We start from the raw sequence: 19,902 nt of genomic DNA, 5'->3' as shown, positions 1-19,902 counted from the left end.
AAAAGAGAAAGGGAGGGGGAAAGGTATAAGTAGTTAAGTCTCCAGGCTTTTTAGCAGCTGCCATTAATAATGTATTTCTGATATACTCCATTTTTATATAGCTGTCTTTGGTCCCTTCTATGGTTTAAAGTAAGGTTTCACAGATCAATACTCATTCGAGTTGTAAAAATTGGTTTTCTACCATATCTATCTTTCCTCTTCTCTCTCTCCTCCTCACGCATTCTTTGGGCAATCTTATTTTTGGCACAAATACCTGAACATCTGAAATAGCAGGAATCTCCATTTCAGCCTTAAAGTGCAACCGTTTGCTCTTGTGTGGGTGAAAGAAAACGAGCACTTTAAACCAAGACAGAAAAGCTGCCTTTAGAACCCAGAATAGTGTTCCCTAACAGAAGCAATAGGATAATTGAGGAAGGCTGGGATTGTCTGCTCTGGACAGCATGATTTCCAGATAATGCTGAACAGGCTCCCCGCCCCCTTGGTTCTGCACACCTTCCCACAGCTGTACTGTTCAAAAACAAAACAGGAGGGCAGGCCTCAGAGAGGAGAGGTGAGGCACAGGCATGCAAATGAGAAGCCAATTAGCACAGACAACAAAGGGGAGAGTGCCCTCCTCAGGGTGCCAGGTGGTGGCAAGGTGCTAACAGGAATTGGGTTGATTAAAACCAGCTCTGCAGGAAGTTTTGAAAAATGTTTTGGACTTCTGCTGAGGCAAAGGCAGGAGAAGTGCTGGCACCTTAGGATTGAGGCAACGGCCCCCAGGGCCCACACTCGTGCCCCCCAGGCGTGGGTTCTTACCTCCGTGGTGGAAAGCACAGTGTCCTCGTCAAGGCTGAGCACAGCGTCTGTGATGATGTTGTCATAGGGCAGGAAACGGCTGCTCATGACCTGGGAGTAAGTAGAAAGCAGGCAGGAGGGAGGAGATGAGGGAAGAAGAGAGGGACCTTTAGAGTCTTGTTTTCAGGAAAATCCCCCCATCCTCATCTGCATAAAGAATGCTCCCCTATCATGTCACCCCTCAACACTGAAAGCCTTTCATCTCCCATAGACGCAGATTTATTTGTTCAACGATTATTGGGCACCTACTGTGTACCGGGCACTCTAGTGGTCAAAGGGGGTATTAAGAGAGATAAAATATATTCCCGGTCTTTAAGGCGTTCATAGTCTGTAAAGGAGAAAAAGACGCAGACAACCAGTCTTGGCTTAATACAAAAAAATGCCAGGAGCCCGGAGGATGGAACAGCCAACTGCTTGGAAGAGCAGACGAAGGCCTCACAGAAGCAGTGACATTTAAGCAGGACCTTGATGGGTAGGAATTCATGAGGTATAGACAGAAATGGGGCATTAAAGAGAGAGAGCTTAGTGGGTGCAAAGAAAGCACAGAAGAGAGAATAGGAACATGTGGGTGGATGGAGCAGTGATTCCAAGTGTGGGACGAACACCAATGGAAGACCAGGCAAACATTTAAAAATTTGAATATATATTTGTTTTAGCCAGATTGAAAAAAATATATGCACATACGAGGGCTGTCTGGAAAGCATCCAGCCACCTAAGGATTTTTGTTATATTAACAATGGCTGGGCCGGGCGCGGTGGCTCACGCCTGTAATCCTAGCACTCTGGGAGGCCGAGGTGGGCGGATCGTTTGAGCTCAGGAGTTCGAGACCAGCCTGAGCAAGAGAGCGAGACCCCATCTCTACTAAAAATAGAAAGAAATTATATGGACAGCTAAAAATATATATAGAAAAAAAATTAGCCGGGCATGGTGGTGCATGCCTGTAGTCCCAGCTACTCGGGAGGCTGAGACAGGAGGATCGCTTGAGCTCAGGAGTTTGAGGTTGCTGTGAGCTAGGCTGACGCCACGGCACTCACTCTAGCCTGGGCAACAGAGTGAGACTCTGTCTAAAAAAAAAAAAAAACAAAAAAAAAACAAAAAAAAAAACAATGACTGGACACTTTCTGGACAGCCCTCGTATATTAGGAGCTATAGCAATCACAGATAGTGATAAAATTACTTATAAGTAACTTCACTAAAATGAAAAGTAAGCTGATTTAAAGAAAAATATTAAATACCAGCACATGTGGTCCATGGACTTAGAAAAATGGTGAAGGTGGTGCATGAACAAAGTCTGGGCAATTCCAGGATAAGGGAGGGTGAGCTGTGTGTGCGTGTGTGTGTGTGTGTGTGTGTGTGTGTGTTGGGCTGGGGGGCGGTTTAGGGATGAGGGAATCAGTTGGAAAAATTGAGGCCAGAGACGTTACCCTGTGAGAGTCACAGCTTAAATCTTTGTGTCGAATGTGCCATAGAATAACTGACCCTAAGAATGCTGATACCGTAAGAATAACTAACATTTTTTGAACATTTACTATATGCCAGGAAATGTTTCAAGTCCTTTACGTCCATCATCTCATTTCATCTTTATATTAACAACCCTATTTTATAGAGGAGGAAACTGAGGGACAGAAAGTTTAAGTATCTTGTCCAAGATGGACCTAAGATTTCACCCCAGACGGTGTGATCGTATACAGCGCCTCAGCCATTGGGTTACAACTGTCTCAGTTCGAAAGGGACCTCACAAGTGAATTTAGGAATCACACATTGACTGCCTTTCTCTGGAAGTCATGTCAACAGCTATGACATCCCTTCCAAATTGACACTTGGAGACCCAAGAAAAACACATTTGCCACCAACTTTGAAGGCACAAAGGCCAGGGAATGAAGCAGGTGAACACTAGAGACAAAGGGAAAGGGGAAAATGAGACAGCTACCCAGGGCCCAAAGGTACACCCTCCCCAGATCTGAGCGCCCAAAGCAGCCCAGGCTACGCTGACACGCAGAAGCCCGCTGGCCCTCAGGACCTCCCCTCACACGCAGTGTACATGCCTGCGAAGCTACAGCAGAGCTTAGGGCACTACAGAGTGGAAAATGCCTACTCTAACTCATCTCCAAGAGCTCGAGGGGTATTTCTACAGCATAAATGGCTTCAGGGACTGCTCCTACACATCTGTCAACAGGGTCAGGGTTTTTTTTCTTTTTCTTTCTCAGGCCTTTTGAAATAAAATAAAATACAAAGCAATCAGCAATCTCACATACACAGCTCTCAGAAATCTCAGCCTGAAGCAATTCTCCTGATACTGTTTACATGTCCACTGACCAACGCAGAAACCATTAGCTGCCAGCTTAGCAATGCCCTGACCTTTCCCTTGTTAAGCCTACAGGGGAAAACTGCAAAGACAAGGCCTATAAATTCAAAACAGAATTTTGCAGTTAAAGCAGCAAATACATCAATTTTCAATTCAAGGACAGATGCGGAGGTTTTTAAATGGAGAAGGAGGAGAACATAGGGTTTCTTCCCTATCACAGGTTTTAAAAAGATCTGTTTCCTTTTTTCTGAACCTGCTTCCTCAACAGAGGTAAAACACCCATAAGCCAGCTACTTTCAAATTCTAGTGTAGAAACTAGAGGTTTTCTTTCAAATACTTTGCTTCAGCTACCTTCTTGAATGGATTAGCATGAGAAGAACCAATGTACTTATAAACTCAATCCTGAGTGAACTGGGTTTTCCTTGTTAGTTCATTTAAGAAATATTTAGCTACCATGCGAGAGCCCAGCTCCTTCAGAATTAATAAACATATTTAAGAAATAACCAAGATTCAAGAAGTTACTTGTCTAGGGGAGTGGGGAGATAAAAAATGTCCACAAATAATTATAATGATAAAAATAGCTAATATTTATTGAGCAGGGCATTTATATGAACAGTATCATATAATTTGATCCTTTCAGCTCCCTTATTAGTTAGAGATTATGACTGTTTCCATTTACTGAAGCGGGGGCTGAGGCACAGAGATTAAGTAACTTGCCTTAGGTCACACAAAAGTAAGTCTGACAGCCCATGAGACAAACCGTAACATTACAATGCCTCACAGAGGGTACGTGAGAGTCACTGAACCCCAGGGATATGTATAATAGGCACAGGGTTAAGCACCCGATATGCAATATCTCACTTAATCCTCAAAATGGGCCCACGTTTTAGCCCAGGTTCCCTAGAACACAGAGCCTGAAGCAAGACTTAAGTGCAAATGCTTCACTAGGAGGTGTAATATCAGGGCTGTGAGAGTCAAGAAAAAGGCACTAGCACCACATGGCCACTGGAAGCAGTGGCCAAGGCAGGAGGCAAGGACTGAACAAACTGCCAGGAACCTGGGTATAGATATGGCTGCAGGAATCTCAGACATCATATAAGAGATGTCTGATAGAGCCCACGGGAAAGGTACTATTATTATCACCACTCTTTTATAAATAAGGAAACTGGGAGTTTCTTTTCACTGAGAGTGAAAATATAAAACCAATCAATGAGTCAGAGCATGAAAATGCAATACTACCTAAAGATGCCAGAATGGCCCCCAGACAGTCAGTCAGACTAGATCCTGTCCGAATATCTTGACATGCCCAGAGAAACAGACATTATCTACCAGAAGGAGATCTGGTCTCCTTGACCCCTGGAAGCATGAAAATAAAGTTCAAAGTTAACATGATGCATCAGAGCACTGTTCAGGGCTTCAAGCATTGGAACTGGAACAATGCCATCCGTATGACAGGCTATTCCACTGCAAAGATGGGCAGAGGGGTTGTAGGCAGATTTGCATGTGTCAGTCCCTTTCGTGAATCCATGCCTGTGGTGAGATGGATTCACAAGGGAGGCATGTAATGATGCCAACATTCACCTTTTCTCATTAAGCGCTTACCAAACAACTCTCTGATAAACAGGTTGCTTCACTCTAGCCTGTGAATGCATAGCTATATTTATTATATTCCCCACTGTGTTCCAAGCCTGTTAGACAATGCTGAGCACACAGTAGGCACTCATAACTGGGAACAGAATAGGTAATGCACAATCATCTTGTCCATGTGACAATTACAATTCTCACTGCATTATTTTGAACCATATGAAATTGCCACTTCTGGTGAGCCAAATGATTTCAAATGGTTCTCCCTAATAAATTGGTGTTTTGTCATTCTGGCTCACAGGTGTTTTACTCAGTGTGAGCTAATCTCTCATCACCTGACCCCTTGGGGACTGACAAGGGAATTCTTTTAGATGACATTGCTTCGCCAATCTCAATTTAATTTAGTAGTGACTAATTCCTTCAAAATGGGTAAGAGCTATAAGAAAGCAACAAGCAGAAGCTAGAGAAAAAAGAGCTGACCTCTGGCTGCCAACAGTGGAAGAAATTTCAAGGAGGAGGTAAGCATGTGAACAGGGGCCCACAGGATACAGGGGGATGTTGACCACCAGAGAAGAAGAGTTAACCAGAATAGTCAAAACTTATAGCAAACGGCAAAGACAAAAATTAGAGGTAGGAAGAGACACAGTGCAATTCAGATAATTGTAAATGATCAAATTTTGTAGGGTACAGGGTCTGTACGGGAAAGCAATGAAAGAGAAGATTGGAAGGCTGGCTAGGGCCATATTATATATGGTGTCAAATGTCAACTTCAGGCATTAGTAAATGGAGTCCCTGAAGGGCTGGGAGGTGATTAGAAAGATTGTTCAGTTCTAGGCAAAGTAAACTGGAGAACAGAAGCAGGGCCAGCTAGGTAGCACTCGTGACAGTCTTTGGAGGGAGACACCAAAACAAAATCAAGGAGAAAACATCCTTTTTAAGATAAATGTGAGAAAGAACCACTATTCTGACAATCACAACTTATTTGGATTAATCAGCTAAGCAAACCTCACACATTACCACCACTGTCAGCTTATCCTCATCCTTGTCATTTATGGAAAGATAACTATTACCAGGCTCTGAATCCACTGAATCCCATTAGCAACCCTATGAGGTATGTATTATTATTTCCATGTTGTAAATAAGGAAACTGAGGCTCAGAGAGGTTAAGTATCCACACAAAGTTGCAAAGCTACAAAAGAGTTAGTACTAAAGACCCAGGTTCCCCTGATTCGAAAGCCTATGGCTATCAAAGCAGAGAACATTCTGAGACAAGTGTAGTTTTAGAAAAAATAATCTAGGGATGGGGGGAAGACATGTAGGGCCAACACCCAAAGTGCCCCATGGAGACATGAAGATTCCATGGTGGTTCCACATTTAGGTCTCCTTCGAATCCTACCTTGCTTTCTCCTTCAATGACGATGACAGGCACAGCAGTGGCGGGCCAGCGGTGTTTGGCTGGTAGGGGCTTGTCACAATTCCATAGAACTATGATCTGAAATGGATGGAGACCATTAGATGGTTGGGTTAGGTTATACCTATGTAGGCCCCCAACCCAAAGCCTCTTCTCATAGACAGAGAAAGGGGAGCTGGAGATCTCAGCAAGACAGATTAGCAGGCATCAAAACTGAATTTTAAAGTGAGTCCACGCCCACACAACCTTCAGAACCTTAGCACTTCAACAGCTAGAGAGAGAGGACAGAAAGAATAACCTAAAAAAACTCTGTCCAGGGGAGAGGGGAGAGCTGCAGGAAAAAGAAGTAATTATAGGGTTGCTGGACCTGAATAAAGTGGTTGCCTAAATTCTGGTATCTTATGATGGTGAGTGAGATAACAACTTTGATCAAATTAAATAAAAATGTATACAGAACATCTGAACATCTGCTATGAACTTGCGCAACGTGGGAGAAATAAAAGAATTCAAGATAGAACTAGGATGAGCTCATGTTTTGCATTCTCTAGAATGGCTGCTGATTTTATATGACTTTATAATTTCCAATAAAGGCATTTAGTTAAAAAATGCACACTTTCATGATTTAATTCTTTCCTCATCTGTAAACCTTTTTGTATAAACTAATTTACAAATCAGAAAAACCACCCTTGGAGTATGGGAGTGATACTGATTTGGAAAATATTGTTATCATAGACATAATCTTCTGCTCCCAGTTTTATAATTAGTCGTGGTTGCGGTGACATAAACGATGACACTTCCTGACACCAACAAGTCTGTTTCTTCTATTGACACTTAGTTTCCTGGGTCCTCCTTGGGGCCTTTCTGATGTCATTTCATCATTTTTGATATTTAAAAACAAAATCATGTGCTTATACATTCTTTACAGAATGTGTTAGTGTACACATATACATATATATATATATATATATATTTTTAACCTTACACCAGTGCAAAGGTTTTCTCTGTAACCCACTCCTTCCCTGTGCCAGATTTCACTTCCAAGAACTTCTAGGTGGACAGAAAGGGCATAACGAGGCATGACAAATGAAAGGGGAGTCACAGGGAGTCCCGGGAAGCGAGGGTGTAGCAGGTATGGAGCCAGGAGTGTCTGGCCCACTGAGCTGGAGCAGACAGGGGCTGCTTTGTCAACCTCCCACTCACCTGGGCACAGTACTGGGACTTGGCTGCCGCCACGAGAAGCTTCAACACTGGCTGGGACTGAGAGACCAGGGGGGTCACTGCATGGATGACTGCAGTGAATTTGGAGGGGGGCTTTAAACCTGAAATTAAAAGGAGAGAGGAGCCTAATGAAGCACTAGAAAACGAGACTGAGAAAATGATTTCTCCTTGCATCACTGCTCACCCTGGAGCTAATGTTCCCTCCTAGCATGTCTTCCCCTCACTTCTTATGTCCTGACAAGACAAAAACAAGGTGAAAAGCTGCTAGTTAACTACTGCCTGAGTCTACAGACCTCAATACCTTCCGGATTAATGTCCATTTCCAGATTCTTCCTTTGACATCCTTTGCCTCCCTTGGTGATGTTTCTATACCCAGTGTCTAAATACACACACACACATACACACACACACACACACACACATACACACACAGACACACACACACACACACACACACGCGCGCGCGCCTCACTCAGCACTGTCAAGAAAGGTTCTACTCTAGTCACTTCTGTCTTCGCATGGATTGAACTAAATGTGCTACCTTTCCCAGGGTATTTGCATGCATCTTATTCATAATTATGTAATGAAAGGGTTTTGCCTAAGAGTATTTCAAATAATAACTAGTTAGTAGGAAAGGTTAAAAGAACACCAAGGTCTGACTGTCTAGGTTTGAATTGCGATTCTGCCAGAGTGGTGGTGGGACCTTAGAAAGATTACTTAACTCTGTTTCCACACTGTGAAACAGGCCTCGTGGTAACAGTACCAAACTCATGCAGCTATTGTGAGAATTGCATTAAATAAGTTAGTGCATACAAAACACTTAGAATAGGACTCAGCAGATAGTAAGTATTCAGTAAGCGTTAGCTGCTATCATTCTCACCATCCTCACCACCACCACTACTCTGGTCACCACCATTACTGTTTTGGAGAGGAAGCCCCCATACTCCAAGAATCTCTTCTTTGCATGGCAGTGACATGGCTGAGAGAAAAAGTATGTGATGCAGACTTCTGCCAATTGAGAGCTCTGAAGCCCTAGGTGGAAAAGGATCATAAATATGCAAAACAACCATTGCCACCAAAGAGAGAGAAGTGAGATGGCTTCCCCCCAAAGAGTTTTCCCACAAGGACTCACTAAGAAATTAGACAGGTTAGGGAGCCTTTTAAAACTTCATTAGTTTAGACCTTCTAATTTGGCACATTAATAGCTTAAATGTGAATGAGAGAGTGCAAGGACATGCAAGTTAAGCCTTGGTATTGAAGGGATAAAGGTTAGAATCAGACTATGTATATTAAAGGATTATACAAATGTTTTATAGAGAAAATTATATCATCCAGTAGCACTTTAATTGTATGTTAGAAAGAAGATAACCTTCCCAACATCTAGATACACATTCGAAGTTTTGCCAGGTAAGAAGAATAACCACGTTTGAGGGACTGCCTTTTTAACAGTAAGAACAAGTCACTGCTTTTAGATTTTCCTGTAATAGTTCAAGAAGCATCATTTACACATCTCTAATGTGCTTACTCCAAATGAAGATCTCAGTGCTCCAAAATATATAGAAATTTGTATCAACTACAGCCTTAATCTAACATTTCTAAATTCTAAATATGTTATCCAACATGGACCATTCACTAAATTAGATATGGTCCCCATCACATGTTTGGTTTGGATTAAAAGGCTCTTTGTCACTGGGATTGATGCTTCAGGCCATGAATTTCTTTAGGCTTCATCTTATCAGCTTTAAGTTAATATATACCATGTAAAAAAGGAAGAGATTGTTATGGAAAACAATAGCATTTTGGTAGAAAACCTTGAGTCTTTTTGCCACATCAACTTGAAAGAAAGATGCTTTACTATCCCAGAGTTTCTCAAGTTTGGAACTGTAAGGGAGTTGAAATGTCTAAGATGTTACTAACATGAGAACAACCGTGGCTCTAAATACACTAAGGTCTAAGGCAGTAACAGTAGCCCTTTGTAGAGCTTTCTGCCTCTGCCATTTCCTTTTCCCTAATGTGATTAAACTAAAAACTGCTTGAGAGCAGAGACTGTATCTTATTTGACTTTTTATTTTTAGCACACATTAGCTTAGCATTTAAGAGGAGCATAATAAGTGTTGAAAGAATAAATAAATCTGCCCTTGTCATATATTCTTATTTTTCCTTTCCCCTTATTCAGTGTTTATTTGGTATAGGATAGAGATATTGGGATAGTGGAAAAAAAATTAGAACTCTTCTAGCTTCATCTCATATATGATGAGCTTAAAATTATAGCTAACCCATTGCTATGTTCAAAATGATCCATAATTTGGGAAGCCTATTTCTCAAAAAGAAATTACTAAATATAAAGTATAGCTGCTCAGATAAAAAAAAAAGTAGTTTTTTTTTCATTTTGCAATGCTCTGCTGGATTTATAATTCTTGAACCTGACATGTCATTATAACATGACTCTAGAAAGCAATCTCCAATGTAGCCTGTTAGACCCTATCACAAAATCGAAGAATCAAAGGGATTTACTTCTGTAGGACATCTCAGGGGTAAACGAGGGCAGCTCCCTGGAAGGAATTCACTTACCTAAATTAGCATAGTAGTAAGGAAAATCTCCCAGATAAGATGAATACTGTGGTAGTACGAACAATCCTCCAGGATGTTTGTTCCATATTAAACTGTTACGTGATATGTGCTTGAATATTCTGTCCTGAATAATCTAGAAAACAAAACCATAGCACGTGGTGAGGATGAGACCCTGATGATATTTGGTAAGAGTGATGCTCAAGCCAAATTTGAAGGATGATGGCACTCAGAGTAGCGACTCTACCCCACCCTCATTCTCCAGATGAAAATGTAAGAAAGACAGAGAGAGTGATGGAGCAATGAAAAAAAGTAGGGGAAAGGAAGAAATTATGGCCAAATTTCCTGAGTAAACTTCAGTTAAACCCTAAATGCTATCTTGTCTTTCTATAATAATGAGTCCATGTTCATTTCAAAATAGACTATGGAGAAGAGTTAGTCTTCCCTTGATAGTTAAGCATCTAGCAGTAGTTCCAGAATTATATCAGGAAGATCGGCCAATGTAGACCATGCAGAGACTGAACTGAAAGCTTATTGAAGACGTGACACTTTCTAGAAGCTGTTGAGGTTTGGGTCTGTTCCTTTGATTCAGGAGGTAGATTTATTTGCTTATCATATTTCATTTTCCTTTCAAAGTGAACTGTAGGACTTTGGGTACTGGTTACCGAAGTTTTTCTGTATTTCATCTCATAAAGTAGTCAGTTAACAATTGCTGGAAACATCCTCCATTAACAGGACAAGAACCATGCTATATGAAGACTAATAATAGCCAAGCTAGTTCATTAGTTTCTTTGGACTTTGGGACCTTGCAGATCATTAAATTCTACATTTAGAGTCAAACATTCATCTTGAATCATTTGTCAGTTGAATGTGATTAATCCACTTTATAGCTTTCTCTCTGTGACTTTCAAACTCTTGTAATTATACCATCCACTCATTAAGATATGATTTGGCAAATAATTAACTCAATACAGAATTTTATGTTTTCATCATTTTTTTTTTTGTATTTCAAAAAAAGAAAAATCCTGCCATAAGTCTTAAAGGATTTAAGACCTAAATCACCAATTCCAGGTCCACATTTAATGCAATGTGATTTTAAGCACAGACCATTTTAAATGGAGTTTTATTATTTGCTAAGATTATTAACACCCTCATCTCATCCCACATGGTGAATAGGTAAGTAATAAAGTGGGCTACATTTATCTTAGAAAATCTTATCATGCTTATTTTCCTAATGAGAGAGAAGGAAGGAAGCAAGGAAGAAATTCAGAAGAACTCAAATAACTTAGTTCAATGATGTCTACGTTTTATCTTTCACCCAGATCAAATTTACCAATTTTATATAGCTGGGTAAAAATTTCAAATTTGGTGGAGATTTCAGGAACCTAGCTAAAATATTGATGTTTACTGTTTGTGGTACAACAGGGATGTGTTAAAATGCTGTTGTCTAGGCATTAATTATATGAAAATTGTCATAGTTGTGAAGGGGTTTTCCAAGGCCAGCAATTTTACTTTGTACAACATTTAATCTAGTTTTTTATTATTTGTACTTTCCAAATCTACTGTCTATTTCCCTTTATAGTTTTTCATTTAGATCTTCCCTTTTTTGCTCTCCAAATTTATGTACCTTTCAGCATGTGGTCACTTAAATAAGTTTAGATATCAAGACACAGAATAAATTGACAATAGACAGCATTGTAAATCCAACCTACAGACAAGTGACATGGAACTCAGAGCTGTCATAAAGTGGGCCATCATTCACATGGAGTCCTGCATGGTATTCTTCTCATTGTCATAGACTATCTTTTTAGTTCAATATCACAACATTTTTATCCTTTAAAATTCAAGGCTATGATAACAAGATATAGTAGCACTCTTCTGAAATATGAATAAGCATTTTATACTGTCTTCAAACAGATCTTGACAGAAAGATATCAGTACAGGCATAAGAACAATATCAAATGTTGAATTTAACCTGGATCAAACAATTTGCCACCTTTGTGTATCACTTTTGTCATTTGTAATAAAACAATAAACATCACATTAATTATAATGGCCTCTCAGAACTTCAGAATAGCTGCCTAAGTTTTTATACTTTTTATTTTTGGCCTTAACAAAATCTCACTCCTGTGTTCATTTTCTAAGCACTGGTTTTTCCACTTTTACGTAACTATAATATCTTAGATATTTTTCTATATTATTAATGGTATTCATGGTTTACTTGTCCTAAATGAGCAACAATAGAGCAATTTTTCCATGGAAAGCAATGAACGTATTTATGAATACAATTTTTCCACATTCAGGATAAATTCTTTAGGACTTTGTCAAAGGGTATGAATACTTGTAAGCCTGTTCATAAGTACTGCCAAGTGTCTTTCTAAGAGGTTTCTATAAACTTGCCTTCTCAAAAATTTGAAAGGGTATGGATCTCATTTCACCAAATAAAAAGATCATTTTTTCCCTTTCCAATTATCCCTATCACTATACTGAACAGCTCCCAGAAGCTTTTCAAGGCACTTAGTGCTTATTCTTTATTGTTGTGGAAGAAGACATCACATTTAAAGGCTGGATGCTACTTTGGCTATAATCAATACACACATACACACAAAACACACACATACACATAACACGAGATTTCTTTTTGTTATGGTCCCAAATGGCACCCTCGATAAGGACAATATTTCTAATTAATGTGAATTCAAAGGGAAGAATAACAGGCTTCTTATTTTTATTTTTTATGTGCCATCTGTTTTTCAAAATAATGGACTATTGGTTACGAGTTAGTCATTCTCTGTGGCCCTGACTTAGTCTTTTGACCAAAGCAACATAGCCTAACACACACAGTGCCACCATATGCCACCTCACTCTAAGCCAAAAGCAATCTTCTATTTCCATTATCTCATTGATTTTAAAATATCATTGTATAATAGCATCAGCAATACCATGGTTTGAATGTGTATGATTAGATAACTGAAGAGGAAAATGGAGCATACTTCATAAAATTCCACTAAATATGTGCCTTCCTAGCTACCATCAGCTGTTTTCATATATTATTATAATTTCATGCACTTTTCTTTCACTCACCTTGATTATGACTAAGCTCCTATGATTCAATCCTTAATGCTAGATTATTGTGCAATATTCTGACAAATAATAGAATCCATGAAGAAACACTGTCTTTGCAGTATTTCATCACTGTCCCCATTGTTACTCCTCAATTTGCACACAAAAACTGAGCTCTAAAGAGCCTAGCACTGATTAAATAGCTCCTTATTACTAGGATACAGCATTAGGAAATTTCAATCAGACTGGAAAAACTAACAGCGTTCTGTACAATGAAATGTATTAACAACTTGACCTTGGCATTGAAGAGAAAATGAGGTATCCTGTTTTCCAATGTGTCTAAGCACTACCCATAACCCTAGGGATCATAATCTCTAAAGACCCAGTAATCCTATTCCCGTGGCCCAGAATATATCAAGCAAGGAAAAGAATACAGAGTTCCAGAGTCTGAGTATAGAACATACTGAGCAAAGGATCCTCAAGTCTGTACTGCCTAAGGGTAACTGAATTATTCTCATACCTTGGGACCAACAGCAGTGACCAAATAACATATATCATCTAAGTTCTAAGCCAAGTGGGCATTTTTGATATGTGATACTTAAATTGTTCTTATAAACACATTGGTTCTGTGCACGTGGATGGCATTTTCTGCTATTTTCCCTGATTTTCTGATTATGTTGTATTCTGGGGTAATCTGAGTTCTAAATTATTTTGGGTAACTGGATAGTCTCTCTCATGCAATTTGGTTGAGAGGTCAAATTGTTACAATCCAATCTTGGAACTATATAAGGAGATTTGACAGTTGCTATAAATTTGAATGAAGTATATGGTTTTTAGAGTTTTAAAAAAACAACTGTGTTGCTAAAAGATTGCATGACCTAAACTCAAGCAGGAAAAGGCCTTTTCAGGTTCAGAGATGAAAACAGCTTGCCTTAAGATCCTAGTCTGATGAATGTAACACATCCAACTGTTATTACAGGATAATTGAGCACTGTTAAGTTAATAGGCGAGAGACCAGATCTATGCGACAAACCATACTCAAAAGAAATGTAATTAATGAGATACCATCTTTCATCTGGCAAATTAGCAAAGTTGTATGTATATGTGTATGTTTTAATTATGATCTGTAAGGCCGACAAGAGTACAGCATGAGAGGGTCTCCCCCAGACAGCTGAGAGAGTCTAGGTTGATACAACTTTTTTGAAGAGCAATTTGGCAAAATGTATTATGAGCCTTAGAAACGCCTAGACTCTTTGGCTTAGCAATTTCACTTTAGGGACTCCATCCTAAAGAAACAGACAGAGATGTAGTATAAGATACATATAGAAAGTCATTGCTTGGATAAAGACATAGTTATCTATAAAAAATTAGAAACAACATCAATAATAAATAATAACAGATTGCTTAAGTAAATAGAGGTTCCCCATATATTTGGGTGAAAAAAATCATAACATCATCTAGATGTATTTATTACAGGTGAACAACTAATAGGACATAATTAAAAGGTCAGAAACAACCCAAAGATACATAAAAGTAGCATATGAAAACACTGAGAAAAGAGTAACTTAAAAGATGTTTTGGGACAAGACAAAAATTTGTATTTTTTTTTAAAGTTAGATTTTCATATATAAAAGTAAATTGGATTAAATAGTTAAATAGCTAAAGGTAAAAAAATTAATCATGAAAGTACTGGAAAAATATAAGTATGTGTGTTTATGTATACAAATATAAATAAAAATATAGGTCAAATAATCCTTTTGAAACAGTAGCAAATGGAGAAGCTACAGATGAAAAAGTTGCCCAATACTAAACAAAACAGAAAGAGTATCGCAAATTGAGGGAAAACATTTGCAACAAAAGACTCAAGGGCTTAATGTTTTTAATATAGTAAGTTCTTAAAAGTTAGTGAGAAGAAAACTGAACAATATTATGGTCATCTCTATTTCTCTGTAAGTTGCCTGAACAAGAAATATATAGAAAAGATTCATTTTTATTGATATACTAAGAAACAAAAATTTTAAAAAAGATTTATCATTTTTAAAGATACAATGTCTAATATTAGTGAAAATGAAAAAAACTAAAATAATCAAAACAGTTCCTCTCAGATAGGCTGGTGGAAGTATAAATTCATTCAGTTCTATTGCAGGAAAACTGACAAATCATATTAGAAATCTTAGAGTCTGGCATATTCTTTGAACCAGGACTTCGAATTCAAAGAATTTATCCTAAGGAAATAATCTTAAATCTGCTTTGAAACTATTTGCTTCAATGATGTGTATAATGATGAAAAACCAGAAACAACTAGAATGTACCCAATTTGGGGATTAATTTAAATAATTAAATTATATTATAAATGGCATTTATATAGTCAATAAATGTAACAAAAATCTAATAACATGAGAAAATATTAACATATTATTAAGCAGAAAAACAAGTTACAATGCAAGTATAGAAAGACTCATTTTAAAACTAAAAATTACAATAAATTTTAAATTTACATATAAAAAACATATATGTATAGGTCAATACTGGCTTGGTATGGGTAAATTATTTTATTTTTTATGCTTTAAGTATTTTCCATTATTTTCTAAAATGAACATGTACTTCTTTGGTAAAAAGCACTCTCCAACCAGAAAAAAAATTAATATTAAACTTTCTTTAAGAAGGGCCTAGGAAGGATTTTGGATGGAGAACAAGATTAAAGAAAAGAATAGACTCAAATATTCAAATCTGCTGCTATGAACAGAGGGACAACTCAATTGATTTTAATCGAGGAGAATGTTTCTGGAGGATAAGAAATGTTGGCTTGTAGGAAAGAAGCCCTTGGAAGCCATTATGATCCTGTCCCCTTCATGGGGATTGGGCCTGGGTCCTAAACAGTCCTTTACACCCAGTCCAGGATGGAAAAAAAAGCACACTTGCCCGAGAAGACACTGACCAGCGTTTGCCCTGGGATGAGAGCAGGAGCCCAAGCTGGGCTTGGGGTAGGTCAATGCTCTGGTGTGCCTGGGCATGACCGGCACGGGCTCTGATACTCAGGATGGCAAGAAAACAGTGATGTGGACCAAACCGGGCGACTTCAGTTTCCTTGGTATTACTCAGACTTCTCCAGTGTATGCTCCAAATTACATTAGCTTTCAGAGCAGTAATCACTTTTCCAAAGTAAATTCTCCAAAAGTGAGGCCACAAATGTCCTCACCTCATTTTGTAAACTCCTCAGAGTCACCTCGCCAGAGGATCTCTGCTCTCCTTTCCTGGAGCCTGTAATTCATGAGTGTGCAGTTTTCTAAATATTTTCTTAGCTCTTTGTGCTACTTTGGTGTGGCCTCAGGCCATCTCTATCTGCTCTATTTCCAAAGGTTTTAATCATCTCCATGCTTCCTTTTCTTTTTTCTTCCTGCTTTAAAAAAAGCAACTTAAAGATGGGCACCCATCTGCCTGAAAGATTTCCTGCTTTCATAAAGTTTAACACTTTCTGCACCACATGGGTACAATCCTGATGTTCTTAATATAACTTTGCAACATTGATGCTGGTTGGTTGGGTTGCATATTTCTTAAGAATTAATTTTGTTGCCCCTCAATGTCACTGGACTGTGGTACCCAGTCAACTATTCACACTTACAGAATGGTAGAGGATTTTCCCTACCATTGGTCACTATCTTTTTTCTAAATGGACTCCAGAAATATGTCTTCAAAGGATGCCATTGAGTATGAATGACAGGAAGACAGTTATTACCCACATATTTCTGAAATGATGTAAGACAGAGCCAATCTATGTCAAGGAGTATAATTTCTTCCCATGTTGGTTTTCCTCTGTGGAGTGTCAGGAACGGGGGTACTTATTTGCTCAGGGATGGCAAAGCAGGTACAAGGGGTTAACCAACATGTCTGAGGATAGAAAATTTGGTTTTGCCACATTTGACCACTCACACAGCAAAACAGAGGCTGAGAGAAGTACATAAAGGACCATTATTCAAGAACAAGGGCCATGCGGTCTCACTTACCTCTAGTGTAGTTAATACAATCTTCTCAACTGAAGAAAAATAAGCCTCCCACAAGAATTGTGTCTGCTGTCTAAGTGCTAGGATTTTATCCTGATGAATAGACCTGATTGTAGAAGGAATCTGTAACACAAGGTGAACATATAGGAATTATAACTGTAAAACAAAGAGATGGCATTTGATAAAAATAACCCAACTGGGTTAGGCTTTTATTCTTCATAGCATTAAGACCCGATGTTGGAATGACCCTAAAAAGTGTCAGATACAAAGAGCACCTCCTGAGAATCAGCCTTTGATGCATGAAAGTTATAGTCCACCTCTAAGATTCAGTAGCAACTTATCAGTTGCTTAGGGTATTCCTATAGTCACACCTGCTGTTCCTAGAAATCCTCGACCTGTACATGGACAACCAAATTTTTCAGAGGAGGAGTTCCAAGTCCTGGGGAAAGACCAAAAGACTTTATCCTCCAAGCACTTCTAAGATCTGTCACCCCAGGAACTACAAAATATCTGTAAAAGGATTTTTTTAGAGAATGTCTGTGAGCCTCCCCATCCAACCTGCTGCTAGGGTCAGTCATGTTTATGTGCATGTACCTCCTCTCTTACCCCTTGAGACTTTCTGCTCCCTAGATTTCTCTTTCTGGCTTCAGGTCTTACCCCAGTCTAACTGTATCTCTCAAACACCATATATGTTTAGCCATCACAGCTAACCAGGCTACACAATTTTAAAAGAAGGATGTATGTCCTGTTCATCCTGCTACATATTTTCAGGCTAGGAGAGTGGCTTTTATGTGGTAGTTATTCAAGAAATAAGAGCTGAATTGGATATGAGCATCTGAAGCCACCACAGGGATATCATTTTTTGTAGTAGCCATACAGCTTAATGGTTAAGCACAGGAGTCAGACCAAAGTGGGATTCTTGGCTCTACCATTTACTAGCTGTGCTTCCTTGGTCAAGTTAGTTGACTTCTCAAAGACTAAATTTCCTCATTTGTAAAGTGGGGACATAGTACTAAAATTGTGAGGTTGTAATAAAGATTATCTAAATGTTTAGCATGGTACCTAGAACATGGGAACCTTAATTAATATAGCTTCTTATTACTGCTATTATCATTACTGACATTAGGATAATGCTGTTCAAAGCTGGACCAACTGCTTAATGTCTGCATGGGAATTTGCTTGTGTCTGGAGCTCTGAAATGTACTTCCTGGGTTTCTGGTAAGTTTTCTGGGCTTGCTCCCTATTTTCACTTACAGTTCAAGGTCTATTTCATTTATGGAGTCTATGCTCTTAAGGGAAGATTCCTTGTGATTAGCAACTGCCCTTTTGTGCTCACCTCTTTCTGCATGCTTGCCTCCATAATGTATGACTAATCAGACAGACACGGGAGCCTGGGCTGAAGGAGGAATGCTCTGTTAGCTGCTTTAATAGGAAAGTTACCCATGGCATTTGGCTAAGACTATCACTGAGTCTCCACTGGAGGGGAAGGAGGTGGTAGCACATTTTTTTTTTTTTTTTTGATTCAAGACTCCCCTTAGGAGGAGAAATAAAACTACTTCACAATAAGAACATCAAGATATGCTCACTTTCTTTGGCAATGCCCAAAACCAGACACTAAATCTGTATCCCAAAGTGTATACCTGGATTCATAACACTGAAGAAACAGGAAAAGGAGAAACATTGGCAGACAAACATTAGCCTGAAACTAGAGTTCAAGGTCAAATGGAAATAAAATATTCTTCAAGAAGATGGAGAAACCATTCACATCATAGAACCTTGACAAGTCAAAGAAAATTTATTTTTATTTACTCACCGAGAATGTTATCTAGATTGCCAAAGAAAGATTAGAAAAAAATTATACTGTTCAATTTTCATAATCATGCCCTCGTCTAAATGTCAATGGTATTTTCTAAGAGTCATATAGGTTGGCATCACTGTTTTAGTGTGACCGAAAGGAAAGAGTCTATTAGAAAAATGCCTAAAGCTATCAATGCTATGTAGTCTTCAAAAATTGAGTCTGCTGTGGTTATGAAAGAAGAAATGGTAAATCACAGATTTGCCTACCAATATCATTTTCCTGTCTTATATAAGCCACATCTTGATCTTACCATATCAAGTACAATGTATTCTATCGGTTTGTGCATATGATACAAGTATCTGACAGTACTCTGCAAAGTGCTCTGGAAGACAATTCCAATTGATTGAAAAGACAGAGTTCCAAGTTTTAATGACATTTAGCTATTGGTTATTAATCTGCTTGTCCTGAGAGACAGGTACGGGAAAGTGATAAATTCATTCCAATTTGGCCAGATTGTTTTAGAAGTTGCAGAACTCAATGAAGTCTTAATAAAAGGTCATGTTTGATAACAAAACTAATGGAATCCACCAAAATAGATATAAGAAAGCCACATTAAACTCTCTTAGTGACATGATGACAAGAATATATGCAAATAAAAACATCCAAGCTGTTCTAAAACAGGAAATGAAAAATTGTAACATAACAAAAACATTTCCCAGAGCAGACATTCGGGCTTGGTGCCAACTCTTTAAAACCATTGTTAACGACAGTACAGTTCCTGTTCAACATGGAGGCAGCTGTGCAAAGACAGACTGCATATGAGAGGGGAAAAATACCAGCAAGTTTGGGTGGGTGGGTGGAATAAAATACATCCTGAGAGTCAAGCCAAAGAGTTGCTTCAAAAGGTGAAATACCCACCAACTTTGATGAAACGGTCAAAACTGCACAACCACAATTAAGTATCCTGGAAGGCTCTCCATACCAAAGACAAACTCCCACCTTACTCATATCAAATTCACAGGAGCATTGGTATAAAAATGGAGAAAATATGCCTAATGTTTTAAATTCCCTCTATTTTCCAGATTTCCTTTAATGATCATGTATTCTTTAAAAAAAC

General features: G+C 38.6%; 1 protein-coding gene across 1 annotated transcript in view; it reads right to left on the bottom strand.

The window, feature by feature from the left end:
* The window catches only part of EXT1 (exostosin glycosyltransferase 1), a 272,500-nt gene that overhangs the window by 12,223 nt on the left and 240,375 nt on the right, over window positions 1-19,902 (bottom strand). Inside the window, exons 4-8 of the mRNA XM_069466057.1 lie at window positions 16,991-17,110; window positions 9,927-10,059; window positions 7,338-7,456; window positions 6,123-6,218; window positions 799-888 (exon numbers count right to left, since the gene is read on the bottom strand). Of these exons, the coding sequence (XP_069322158.1) occupies window positions 799-888; window positions 6,123-6,218; window positions 7,338-7,456; window positions 9,927-10,059; window positions 16,991-17,110 (558 nt within the window). The remainder of the gene's footprint in view (window positions 1-798; window positions 889-6,122; window positions 6,219-7,337; window positions 7,457-9,926; window positions 10,060-16,990; window positions 17,111-19,902) is intronic.

The sequence above is a fragment of the Eulemur rufifrons genome, chromosome 3 (genome assembly GCF_041146395.1).
Source record: "Eulemur rufifrons isolate Redbay chromosome 3, OSU_ERuf_1, whole genome shotgun sequence".
NCBI lineage: Eukaryota > Metazoa > Chordata > Mammalia > Primates > Lemuridae > Eulemur > Eulemur rufifrons.
Note: the sequence above shows the minus strand (reverse complement) of the source record. Positions and strands in the feature narration are given on the sequence as shown.